The following is a 13,388-nucleotide window of genomic DNA, read 5'->3' on the forward strand; positions in this document are numbered from 1 at the left end:
GTTCTCCCGCGGTCCAGCCTCAGCGAAGCACCCGAAGCAGCCCCTTCGAGAGCACAGCGCAGACTGGCCCGTCCCGACCTGCCCCGTCCCGCCCCGGCGGGGCCTCTGCAGTCGGCTGCGCTTCCGGGGCGAGCGGCCAGCGCCTGCCCCGAAGCGGCGGGGATCCAGCGTGTCCCATCCCCCGGCCGATGCCTGAGCTCGGGCCGGCAGCGGGGCGGGGAAGAGCCGGGAGCGCAGTTTGGGCTGCGGGCGGAGGCTGGCAGCGGCGCGGGCAGCGCAGGCAGCGGCGCGGGCAGCCGCGGCGGGGCCTCCCCGTGTTGCCGGCGGGCGGTGAGGCGGGAGAGGAGCGCGGCCGCCGCCATGGAAGAGCTGGATGTGGAGCCGCCGCTGATGGTGTGGGCCGGGGAGGGCCAGGCCGGGCAGGCGGGAGCGGGACTGAGCGGGGGCGGCGGGCGCCGCTGACGGGTCGTCATCCCCTCACAGGTGGTGCCGGGTGCGGACCCGTTGGCCAGACAGCTCTGCTTCGCCTGGGGACCCGCGGAGGTGCTGGTGTGCGAGACACTCTTCGGCCGCAGAGGTGGGTCCCCGTCCCGGGGCGAAGCCGGTCTGGGCCGGACCGGGAGCTGCTGCCCGGGGCGCTGACCGCGTGTGGTGTTGCAGGGGCCGGGGAGGGAGGGCCGAGCTCCTCCCGAGTCTTCGTGGTCCGCAAAGATCAGGACATCTACATCCAGACTCTGCGGAAACTCTTCAACGAGTCGCACGGGATCTTCATCGGGCTCCAGCGGAGCGAGGAGGAGCAGGCGGGGAAGTCGAGGAAAGCGCAGTGAGTGGATGGGCGTGGGAGGGTGAGAGACAGCCGCTGCCTGCTCCTTCTGCCAGGCAAATGCCATTGACCGACCAGGCTGCTTAGAGCTGCAGTGATCGTAGAATCGTTTAGGTTGGAAAAAAAGATCATTGAATCCAGCTGTTAACCCAGCACTGCCAAGCCCACCACTAAACCACGTCCGGTCCCTCGGTGCCAAATCTGCATGCCTCTGGGGATGGTGACTCCACCACTACCCTGGACAGCCTGTTCTAAGTCTTGACAACCCTTTTAGGGGAAAAATTGTTCCTCATGTCCAACCTAAACCTCCCCTGGTGCAACTTGAGGCTGTTTTCTCTTGTCCTGTCAATGGTTACTAGGAAGAAGAGACGTCCAGCTGGCTCCAACCTCCTTTCAGGGAGTTGTAGAGAGCCAGAATGTGTGCCCTCAGCCTCCTCTTCTCCAGACTAAAAATCCCCAGTTCCCTCAGCCGTTCCTCATGAGATGTGTGCTTCCACTTAAAAGTATTTTACAGCCTTTTTTCTGTACATGTGTGCCTTGCACAACCAATGCACAGCATGATACCACCCAGGCAAATCCGCAGCAGTGCAGAAGCAATGTTTGGGGGAAATCCTGATCCTTCCAATAACCATGCTGATCAATGCTTCTGCCTGCCTGTAGCCACCACACACAGCCTCACTGATCCTCATTGGATTCAGCCAAGTATTGGGAATTTCTGCTGCTGCAGAGAAACTTAAAGGCTTTAGTGGAGCATAGTCATGAGATTAAAACTCAAAACATCTTTCTCTGACAGAAGCCTTTTTGTGTTTGGCAGATTGGTTCAAGTGAGTAAAAACTACCGGTCAGTGATAAGAGCCTGTATGGAAGACATGCACCAGGCAGCCAGTAAGTTTGTTCATTCTCTTACTGCAATAGAAGGAAATGCTATTTGTGATTTAAAAAGCAGCATTTCAATTGTAAGTTAATGCAACTGCTGTAAAACAGCAAGCATGGATGGATTTCAGGAATTATCAAGATTCCATTTCCAGATGGGAGGCTTCTAAGTTGGTTTGTAAATCTAGTCAGAGATTTCCCCACCCTACCCCCCCAGTATTTTAATTGATTTTTTCTGGGGACTTGCAGTCATTTCTCATCTGAGGTTGCAGTTTTATGGGGAACTGAGTCCAAATTAACACCTTGCTCCTCTCCAAAAATGGTAGATTTTTCTCTTCCCTTCCATCTGTGCCCTGGAGCAATATCCAGATATGCACAGGATTTATAGGAAAAAAAAGAGAGTGATACAGTTTAAATAAAAATTAGCTTTCCTATGTGTGTATTCTGTAAAGTCTGTGCTTGATGAGTGATCATGTATTACTGTTTTTCAGCCCAGAAAGGGCTGTGAAAGGGAAATATGTCACCCTTTGACTTTCCTCATTCTTCCCCCAGTTTCAGCCCGGGACCCTGCCCTGCACGGCCAATATAGCACTCAGGTAACCAGCACTAAACTGAACATGAATCACTGGCTAGGAAATTCATCAAGGCCAGGGATGGGGCACTGGCTTGTCAGATTTAAGTCTGGCTTAGTATAGTGGATGTGTTTGTGACCAAGAATAAATGGAAATAAATGGCTCCTGTATGGGAAGAGCAAATTGGTCCCAGTATTTTGTCCTGTGAGCTGTAATAATGTTGCTTCATTGGCCTTTTCTTTTTTTCTTCCTTTCCTCCTTTGATGTTTCTACCCTGAAATCTCAGAAGTGCAAAAAGGCTGAAAATAACACTTTCTATGCTGTCTAGTATTTTTTACTAATGACAGATAATCATCACATTTCAATACACAGCTTCAATATTTTTTAAGTTTAGTATGGGTAAAGAAGTTGTGCTCTGTTTCTACCTTCATTTGTATCTCTGAAATGTCAGTATGACATCTCCTGTCTGTAAGAGCTGAGCTTAACCAATTGCTATGGGCAGCAGATGCCTTCATGTGGTTAAAAATCTAACTGGAATAGTTACTAAAACCTGAAGCATGGCCTTGCTTTTTTTTTTTTTTTTCTTTTCAGGTTTCTATTCTCTCTGCAATGGAGTTGATCTGGAACCTGTGTGAGATTCTGTTTGTTGAAGCAGCTGCAGGTGAACACTGAACTATCAGTTAAGACTGAAGGGCTCTTTATTTGCATGTTTATGTTTAAAATGTGTGTCATATTTAACATGTTTCAGAGATGACAAGTGTCAACAAGCCTTTTAATACCTCCTTTGCTTCAGCAAATTGCTTTCTTCATATTGAATTATATCAAGCTGCTAGATTTGCCTTCCACTTTTTCCTTTTGTGTAAATCACTACAATTTAAATTGCTGTTTTAACAGAAAGGTAGCAAAGAAGAGGGATATCAAAAGTTATTGCAAATTTATTTGACTTTTAAGCAGAAACACATCTTTAAACAGCAAACGTGTTGATGCCAAGTAACATTATACATTCTCTGCTGTTACTCCTTTAACTTTAGGATGCCAGCTTTGAAGTCAGCATTTTAAAGGAAATTGGATTATGCACACAAAAATACTACTCACACAGTCCCAGAACTCAGAAGAGAGATTCACAAATTGTAGATTACTTAATCTCCAAAATTAACTACCTAGTGCCAGATTTCCTTCTCACACTCAGTTAACTGATGAGTTGATACTAAATTAAACAGAAACATTCAATGGTTCTTTTGGTATTGCAAGATTTTTGATTGGAATCACTCACCTTTTATTTCTTCAAGTAACTGCCAGGCTCTACTGCTGTCCTGTCTAACATCTGCCACACAGAAATCTGTCGGCAGCCTGGTGCTCTCAGTCCACACTGAAGGAACTCCATTCCTTTGTGATTTGAGGGTGCCAAATAGAAATCCAAGCAGTAAACCTTACCTTAGGACTGTCAGACCATTAATATTAGAAGCTTGTAAACTAGCAGCCTGGGAGCTAACAGAATGAAATCTTCTCTGCATAAAGCTGGTCCCCTTCTCCTTCGCCTCCTTGACTGGGTTCGACTTCATGTCTGTGATGTGGACAACATGGTCCGGGAGGTTCTGAGCAGTGAAAATCCATCGAAGCATGAGCTCTTCTGGAACGTGGTGAGTACAGTCACCTGTGACACTCTTCATTCAAAAGAATCCCTGCCTGTGTGTTCTGCCTTCCTCCTCACCACTCAGCGCTAAACTGCATCTCAAAACCTATACTTAGAACACTGCTGCTGTCTGCCTATACAGGTCTCAAGGTGAAGCCATTACTGAGGATCATCCCACCCTTCATTCCCATCCCGATCCTTTCACTTTCATGCTCCACAGAGGTCGAAACACTGCGTATTTGAATTAGCAGAGCCTACAGTTTAAACGTTTTAGCTCCACTTAACTTGCCCAAATCACAAGTTCAGATTCCTCTCTGACAGTCTTCTCGGGTATTTGGTGTCCTTGCACAGCGTGGTGCTCACAGGTGGTTTTTGCAGGTGGATATCTTTGTCCTGCAAGGCCGAATGGATGAGGCACGGCACTTGCTCTCCAAGGAAGCCAGTGCTGATCCCACCTCGCTGAACATGTACAGAATCTTGGATGACTTGATGAAGAAGATGCCTGTGCCCAGTGTATGTACAAAGTGGATTATTTTCACATGGTCCTGTTGGGAATAGAGATCAGAGGAATGGCAGCATTAGTCCAGTCTATTTCATCTCTGCTGTGGCTCCTGTAACACTGCAGCGTGTTGACCACTGAAACACCTCAGCCTCAATGATTTACAGAAATAATGTTCTTGAGTTGCCCAAAAGACCCAACCATGCAGACAAAAACCTGTGAGGTGTCAAACCAACACACTTATGAAGATAATTTTTGCAGCAGGATACATTATCCAGCTGCTGATCCAGCTCCTGTGAAGAATTGATCTCTTGTAGAGAGTATTTTCTGAAGACTTTGCCAGCAGAGGTTCCTTTTGCAGCGGTGTCTCCTTGCAGAGGGAAAACTGCAGCTGCAGCAGAGTTATCTTTCATGGGACACTCTTAAGGTCCTTTGCCTTTGATGGGTAAAGAAAGACACTTCAGGTGCAACTGTAGGGCAATTAAAAAATGTTAGCAGCCTTGTGTTTATCTTTGTAGCATGAATATCTGTGAGTTCAGCACAGGCACCTGTTGTGATTTGACTTGGTGTTTATTTTATGTGTCTTGTCTCATTCCAGCTTGGCAACACCCAAACACTGACTGAGATGGAGCTGAAATGGCAGCACTGGCATGAAGAATGTCAGCGGTATCTACAGGATGGAACTTTTGCTTCCAATTCCCACATGGAATCCATCTGCAAGGTGTGTTGCTGCTGGGAAGGAAGGAAACTGGACAAGTATTTGAGCCACCCTTGTATTTCAGGAGCCCTATGTAGCTACAAATAGCTTCAATATGTCTGATGATCAAGAAATTTCAGGCCAGTCTTCTGTACTGTGTTCTTTGTTTTGCAACAGTCTTTGCAAGCCTGGGCAGATCATCTTCTCTTTGTGCTCAAGGCCGTTAAGGCTGATTAGGAAACAAGGCTCTGAGGAGGATCTTTTGTTACTTAATTCTGATTAAATCCTCAACTTTGCAAAATGGGAGTAGTGCCTGTGAGGAGTTGCAGCGCAGCTGTGCTGCACTTGCAGAATTACTGCCTGTTTTCCTCCCCTTAGGTCCTGCTGGGAGATGAGGATGCCATACTGGAGAAGAAGGAGCTCATGACCACTTGGTACCACTTCCTGGTTACACGACTCCTCTACTCCCACCCCACCGTCAAGCCCATGGAGCTGCGGTTTTATGCACAGGCAAGAAGTGCAATCATTTTGACATCCTCCATCATTTCTTGCACACAAGGGTTGCTGTACTGAAAGGAGAACTTTGGGAGGGTTGATACCTTCACAGCAACTGCAAACCTGTGAGGTTTCCTAGAGAGGGAAGATTCCCCTACAGAGGGAGACTGATAGAGCTGACAAATAATTGTTTTAAGGCCTGGTCTCTTCAGTGTCTGGTGTCACCAGTCTTGTTCCTGTTTTCCCAGTTTCCTTATGCTAAAGGAAGGGCAAATCTTTTTTGTTAATGTGTTCAGTCTCTATGACTTATCATTTCCCATAAAATAACCTAAATGAGGCTGCTCCATCCAAATAAATGTCTTCCTTTTACCATCTCACAGCTTCTGCATTTATCTTGTCTTGTAATTTCATTCCACAGTCTAGCATGGACCTGTTCCTGGGTGGAGAAAGCAGCCCCGAGCCTCTAGACATGATTTTAATGGCAGCCTTTGAATTTGAGATCCACCAAGTGATCAAGGAATGCAGGTTGAGTTTTAAGGTTTTTGATTCTTTGCTTTTACACTTGTTTCTGTGTGCATGTACTCCAGTAGCAGCTGGGGTGGGGGGGGATATGGGTACACCTCACCTGCTCATCCTTCTGAAGAATTTAACAAAAAGAAGTGAAGCAGACAGCAATGAAAAGTATTCCATTAGGTCTGGGACATTGCAGCCAGACATCACAGCTTCTGTGTTGGTAAGAAGTGGCTGTGGAAAACCTGACACATCCCGTGGCAGTGGTAGGCTCAGTTCTTTTCTTTCTTTTGCTTGCTTCAAATCCAGCATCGCCCTGAGCAACTGGTGGTTTGTGGCTCATCTGACTGACCTGCTGGATCACTGTAAACTCCTGCAGTCTCACAATCTCTAGTAAGTGTTTATTTGGCATTAATTATTCAGACACCCAGCAGCAGGGATGACTGACACAGCATGGGGAGTTTGGTTTCAAAAGGAGCATCTTGGGCGTATACAGAAGATGGAGAATAAAGGTGCTGCAGGTGCCTGCAGTTACAGGCAGCCCAGATGTGCTGAGAAGCAGCTGCTGACCTGATGAGTTTGCCATGGTGTTCAGCAGTGCCTCAGTACAGTTAGGAATTTTTAAAATATAATTGAATCTGAAATATAATCAAGGGTCAAAATGTTTGTGATTATTGAGAATGGTAAGAAACTCAACTAAAAAGAGTTCTGTACCTATTTTCTGGATTAATTCAAGTCTGAGGAATTGAATTTTGCTCTCTGAATTCCCCTGAAGTTTCTTAAAGCACTTTCAGTTATTGAGTGCTGTAAAATACTTGGGCAGGCAGAGAAAGCTGACCTGCATGCTTAGGCCTGAGGTACTAAGCTTATTAAGACAGCCCATGAGAAAACATGCTGCATAAATTAAAAGGACTTGTGAAATGAAACCAGGCTGTTTTTTTTCCAGTGAGGTGCACAGAATGATGCCATCTTTTCTCTCTTCCTCCCTAGTTTTGGTTCAAATATGCGTGAGTTCCTTCTGCTGGAGTATGCCTCAGGACTCTTCTCCCATCACAGGTAGAAACTTCTTCTTAACTCAGAGGACAGACTAACACTGGGGCAGCCAAAGCAAATAACACATTAATGAATTAAAAAAGGAAAAACTTCTAAAAGCCACTGTTAGGATTTCAGCAGAGATGTCCCTAAGGATCATATAACACCAGCACATCTCCTTTCCTGAACCAAAGACAGAAGCTATCTATTAGAAGCCATCAAACATATTGATAAGTACAGAATTGCTCCTCCCCCTGTGGCTGTTTTCACACAGAATCACACAGAATGCATCAGGTTGGAAGGGGCTCTCAAAGCTCATCTTGTCCAAGCCCCCTGCAGTTAGCAGGGACGTCTCCAACCAGATCAGGTTGCTCAGAGCCCCATCAAGTTTGACCTTGAATATTTCCAGGGATGGGGCCTCAATCATGTCTCTGGAGAACCTGTTCCACTCTCATTGTGCAGAACTTCCTTCTTACGTCCAACCTAAATCACCCCTGCTCCACTTGCAAACCATTGCCCCTCATCCTATCACTCCAAGCCCTTCTAACCAGTCCTTCTCCACCCTTCATGTTAGTCCTCTTCAGATACCAAAATGCAGCTCTAAGGTCTCCCTGGAGCCTTCTCCAGGTACAGAGTAATTGGCACCAAAGCACTTGTGAGCTGCAGGTATTCCAAAGCTGTGCAACAGGCAGCGAGTAAAAGCTGAAGTCTGAACCCCAAGTTAATCAGAGCTGTTATCAGTGCAGACTCAGATTCTCCTTGCAGCTTTCCTGTTGTATTTATTTAATGACTGGAATGCTTGATGGTGTTTCCTCTCTCAGCTTGTGGCAGCTGGGGGTAGATTACTTTGACCACTGCCCAGAGTATGGCAGAGTGTACCTGGAGCTTCACATTGAGCGGATCCCCCTTAACACAGAGCAGAAAGCCCTCAAAGTGCTGAGGATCTGCGAGCAGAGGCAGATGCACGAGCAAGGTGATTGATTTTTTTTTTTTAAATCTCATTGTTTTCTAGTGATAGAAATGAAACTGCTGAAACTAATCCTGTCCTCCTCTCTTATGTCTTCTCTGCAGTCCGCAGCATCTGTAAAATCATGGCCATGAAGGCTCTGCGGAACAACCGCCTGGGCTCTGCCCTGTCCTGGAGCATCAGAGCCAAGGATGCAGCTTTTGCTACACTGATATCTGATCGGTGAGTCAGGCAGCAGCCCTCAGGTGGGGGCTGGGGTGGGGAGAAGGCAGCTGCTCTGCAATGGACCAGGAAAGGTCCTGCTGCAGAAGGGCATTGTCTTTCCTGCAGACCAAGCACCTGCTTCTGGAGTAGAAAAGGACATCCTTGGGTACTCTCATCTGCAACACTCCATGAAGTGTAGATAAGCAACAGATTAGCTTTATCTAACAGTCCAGTCCTCTTTGACCTTGCTTTGCTAAACATTCTCTTGACAACATCTCCACCTTATGCTCTGCCCTTTCACTTGCTGTTTGATGGGCTGCACAGTGAGCCAGGGAACTGAGCTGGCTGGAGGATAATCCCCTTCTGTGCTTTACTCAGCTTTAACCAGTCTAGTTCACCATGCAGTGTCCAGACAAGTCAGTGGAAGGTACTTAACCATTTCTGTGGAAAAAGATCTCAAGCTAAAAATTACAAAAGAGGTAACAAAAAGGAAAGCTTTATTGTATCCCTGGTTTTGCATAAGATTGTCACAATATCTGACCTTACAGGGGTGGGAAGGTTGGTACACACTTAAGAGGATGCTAATGCTTAGCTTAGCCCTAGGTAAAAGCTACAGAACCTTTTCTGGTGCTTTCTAATCTCTAGCAATCCATGTCATGTATTTTTTATTCTTTTTTTGCTAATTGGAAATAGGCAGGTACCAAACCCTGATGTAATTGTGAAATTACATCCTGGGTAGGTGGCCAGGCAATACCCCATCCTCAGCAGTGTGAAACATGAGCAGTATGAGATTGCTGGTTTGGGTATTTTTGGTTTAGTTTTGTTTTTCATTGGTTCTTTGAAGTAGTGGAAATCATTATATTTCTTTCAACAGAAGGTAAAAGAAAACATCACAGGAAGCAGCTCTGAAAAAAAAGCAGCATAATGAAGGCTGTGACAAAAGAGATGAAAAGCTTTTAGAATTGTTGTTGTTCCTGCTGCTTACTAACTTTGTTTTTCCACACAGCAGAAAAATGGAGCTTTTCTTGTGATCTGGGAGTGTTATTTAGGCATCCACCAAGCCTCAGCTTCCTGTGCTCCTTCCTTCACTTACTCTTTTTAAAGAACAGATCACAACTATCACAAAACTACAGAGCTAGATGAAGTGTCTGGTTCAACACACACTAGCCCAGGTCATTGGCCACTCCCAGGAAATGGTTTGATGGCTTCTGAAACCCTCGCAGGAGGCTGATGAAGATGGAACTCAGTTCTATAGCAGAGTTTTCTGGGAAGGGATTAGGAGATGGAGAATGAATGAGGACAATGTTGCCCCCTCTGAGCTTTGATTATGTTTTACTTTCTCCCTAGATTCCTTAAGGACTATTGTGAAAGAGGCTGCTTCTCTGACTTGGACCTCATTGATAATTTGGGACCATCCATGCTGCTTAGTGACCGCCTAACGTTTCTTGGTGAGAAGTGGCCAGGGTTTGCATTCTGCTCTAATTTAGAACACAGTTAACTCCACAGAATTACTTGGATCTGTCTCTTCCTCCATCTGGCTAGGTCCTGGTTTAGTGATGAAGGGAAAGCAAGTGACTGAAGGTGATTTGGGATGCAGTCTGCTTGCTACCAGAGGACTGCGCTCACAGCAGGCACTTGTTCTGCACTCTTTGGTACAGGAGAGTCTGGAATTCTGACTTTTGTAGGTTTCCCCTTTCTTAGTTTTTTTTTCCAGACTGCATCACTGGCTAGAGAGACTTTGAAATATTAGCAAACACAATCTGGAAGACCTTAGGGGGCTTCCTTGGAAAAGTAACCCACTGGTTTAAGTTATTTTGGCAATGTGGTGATTTTACTGACTCCATGAAGTTCTCCAGTGCCTTCAAAGCTTACTTAAAGAACAGATCTCTCCTATACCTTCACCAGAGCAGCTGTGCCAAGCAACACTGGAGGCCTCCAGCTTGATTCCTACATACCACAGCTTCCTTCTGGCTGGCACAAGGCTGGGCTGTGGTAACCTCCCCATCTGGCTGCAGCTGCTCTGGCCTTTGATTAATGGACTGAGACAGGAAATGGAGCTAAAATGCACCTTTCTCTGGAACTGGGGCAGTTAGCAAGCCTCATTACCAGGGCCAAAATCTAACAGAAATTTGGAATAGCAGCTGGTAATTGGACTGACTCCCTTCTGGCTGACACCAGCATTACACTGAGGGTGATCCTGAATTTGATCTGTTCCTATTGAGTGCAAGCTTGCAAATCTGGAACTACATTTACTTCATTTAAACCTTATCCTAAATTAAGCCTAGAAGCCAACTGAGAGTTGCCAAATCGGTGATCCCTCATCTCTCTGTATGCCCAGCATCAACCAGTGACCCTTGCATCAGCCCCCAAAGCTCTGTAGTTCAGTCGTGTAGCTGTGGTATAGAGCAATCCCCTCCCTTTCTGCTTTTTATAGAGAATCAGAGAAGGGTTAGGTTGAATGGGATCTCAGAGGTCATCAACTCCAAACTCCCCTGCCACAGGCAGGGACACCTCTCAACTAGACTTGGCTGCTCAAGGCCTCATCCAGCCTGGTCTTGAGCACCCCCTGGGAGGAAGCAGCCACAACCTGACATCCAGCAGCCCAGGTCTGACAGACACTGACTCCTTTTGCCCTTCACCACCACCTGTGTGCAGGCAAGTACCGAGAGTTCCACCGGCTGTACGGGGAGAAGCGCTTCTCTGAGGCTGCCAGGTTGCTTCTGATGCTGATGACAGCTCACATTGCTCCTTGTACCTTCTGGATGACCCTGCTGACAGATGCCCTTCCCCTGCTGGAGCAGAAAGAGGTGAGCACACAGCACAAACAGCACCACACAGCCTTTCTTTGATTCCTGACAAGGTATCTCAAAGAGGTGAGCCCCTTTCTGCCCCCAAAAGGGCTGTTGGTGGCAGTTCCAGAACTGTGTGGCTGTCCAAGTGTCTTGCCAGTAGGAGCACACAGGACATCCAGGACAGGATATTCAACTCTCACCTAGAATAGAGCAGCAGAATCCGCGTATGCTGATGATTTAACCACACAGTTGCATCCAGTCCCTTCTGCTGTTTGGCTTGGAGATTTTTCTAATGTGCTTCCTTCTTCTAAGCCTAATTTTTCCTTTAAGATCCATCCAGAAAATGACAACTTAAGAAGTTACAGATCCATGACTGGATGACGCTCAGAGCACCTCCTCTGACTTCATAGCTGGCCCTGCTTTGTGCAGGCAGGAGGTGGCACTAGAGCCCTCCCAAAGTCCCTTTCAGCCTGAATTATCCTTGGATGGTGTGATGTAAGGGGTGAGGATGGAGCTGTGGGAGTGTGAGAGCATTCCCTCGCTCTCAGCTGCGTTACCTGGGGCTGGGTGATGTCCCTCACCTCTGTCCCTTGCACTGTCACTTCCACAGGTCGTGTTTTCAGCAGAGCAGACTTACGAGCTGATGCGATGCCTGGAAGACCTGACAGCAGGGAAGTCGCAGCAGCAGAAATTCCAGGTAGCTCCTGTTTTGAGGACAACTGGATAAGGAATTGGTGGGGTTGTGGGGAGGGTTGGGAAAAGCAAGCTCCAAATCCTATTCCTCTGTGAGGGCAGAAAAGAGGGAGAGAGCCCAAGCTGCTGAGGCTGCTGTGTGCTGGTACTTTTAAAGGGCAGCCAAATGAGGCATCAGCAAGAGAGATTTCAGTGGAGGCAAACTCAGCTCAGGAGGGACTTCCACTCCTCACTGATTTGGATTGGACTCTGATGCTTCTCCAAGAGAAATAATCACAAATGACACAGGCAGTGATGAGCTGAGATGCTGCCAACTAACTGCTCAAGCTATGGGGTGTTCAGGTGCAGAACACGGAACCATTTGCTACACAGGCAAACCACTGCAGCTGCCAGAAAAAAAAAAAAAAAAAAGGCTGAGTAGTGCTGCCTCTCTACAACTACCTGAAGGGAGGTTGGAGCAAGGAGGGGGAAGCCTCTTCTCCTTGATGGCAAGTGACAGGACCAGAGGAAATGGTTACAAGCTATGCCAGGGCAGGTTTAGGCTGGATGTTTGGAAATACTTCTTCACTCAAAGGCTTCTCAACCATTGGAATGGTCTGCCCAGGGCAGTGCTGGACTCGCCATCCCTGGGGGTGTTCAAGCAGCGTGTGGACTTGCTTAGGGACATGGTTTAGTGTTGACTCTTCAGTGCTGGGTCGAGGGTTGGACTGGATGATCTCTAAGGTCTCTTCAAATCAAATATATCCTGTGAGATATATTCTGTAAAAAGTAGGCAATGTAGCTTTTGTTCTTCTCAGCCCTGGAACAGGGCTCATACTGTCCCTCTTAATGACCTTTCCTTTCCAAAACCTACCTCCAGCTCATGACTGGGTCTGTCAGTCTAACCCAGACTCTGCTTGCTTTCAGGATGATGACATTGAGAACACCAAAGTGGAGATGCTGAGACTTGCTCTTGCACGAAACCTTGCACGAGTCATCGTCAAAGAAGGCACCTTGGATGGATCCTGAAGGTGGCAGCATCTGATTTTACTCCTCCTCTGTGGCTCACTGTACATAAACCTGACTGCTTTTCTAAGAATAAATGTCTTGTTTTGCATATCGTTTGGGCATTTATTCTTCTTTTCCATGAACACAACTTTAATGTAGCTTTTAAGAGGAAGCTGCATCTAACCATTAAGGTTGCTTGTTCCAGCATGGCCTAGCAACCCTCTCCTGGTGAAGTAAACCTCACTACCAATAGCAGCATAGAATCATTAAGGTTGGAAAAGACCTCTGAGATCTTTGAGTCCAACTGTTAACCCAGCACTGCCAGGTCACCACTAAACAGTGCCCCTCAGCACCACATCTATATGGCTTTGAAACCCCTCCAGGGGTGGGGACTCCACCACTGGCCTGGGCAGCCTGTTCCAGGGCTTAACTACTTTTTCAGTGAAGAAATTGTTCCTAATGTCCAACCTAAAGCTTCCTTGGCAGAACTTAAGGCTATTTCCTCTCATCTTGTTACTTGAAAGAAGAGAATAAACCCTTACCTGGCTCCAACCTCTCAGGGAGCTGTAGAGCCAGGTGGTCTCCCCTCAGCCTCCTGTCCTCCAGGCTAA

General features: G+C 46.9%; 1 protein-coding gene across 1 annotated transcript; it reads left to right on the plus strand.

Moving 5' to 3' along the window:
• The first annotated feature begins 360 nt into the window (after positions 1-360).
• NUP85 (nucleoporin 85) lies at positions 361-12,842 on the plus strand. Its single transcript, XM_054393734.1, has 19 exons — positions 361-393; positions 484-577; positions 661-823; positions 1,638-1,708; positions 2,249-2,292; positions 2,860-2,929; positions 3,787-3,908; positions 4,280-4,414; positions 4,999-5,121; positions 5,476-5,607; positions 6,011-6,117; positions 6,412-6,495; positions 7,093-7,158; positions 7,956-8,107; positions 8,206-8,323; positions 9,653-9,753; positions 10,961-11,112; positions 11,708-11,794; positions 12,697-12,842. Exons 1-19 carry the CDS (start codon positions 361-363, stop codon positions 12,796-12,798), a joined length of 1,956 nt encoding a protein of 651 aa, XP_054249709.1. The 3' UTR covers positions 12,799-12,842.
• Positions 12,843-13,388: the final 546 nt, after the last annotated feature.

This window comes from Indicator indicator, chromosome 29, assembly GCF_027791375.1.
Source record: "Indicator indicator isolate 239-I01 chromosome 29, UM_Iind_1.1, whole genome shotgun sequence".
NCBI classification, from domain to species: Eukaryota; Metazoa; Chordata; class Aves; order Piciformes; family Indicatoridae; genus Indicator; species Indicator indicator.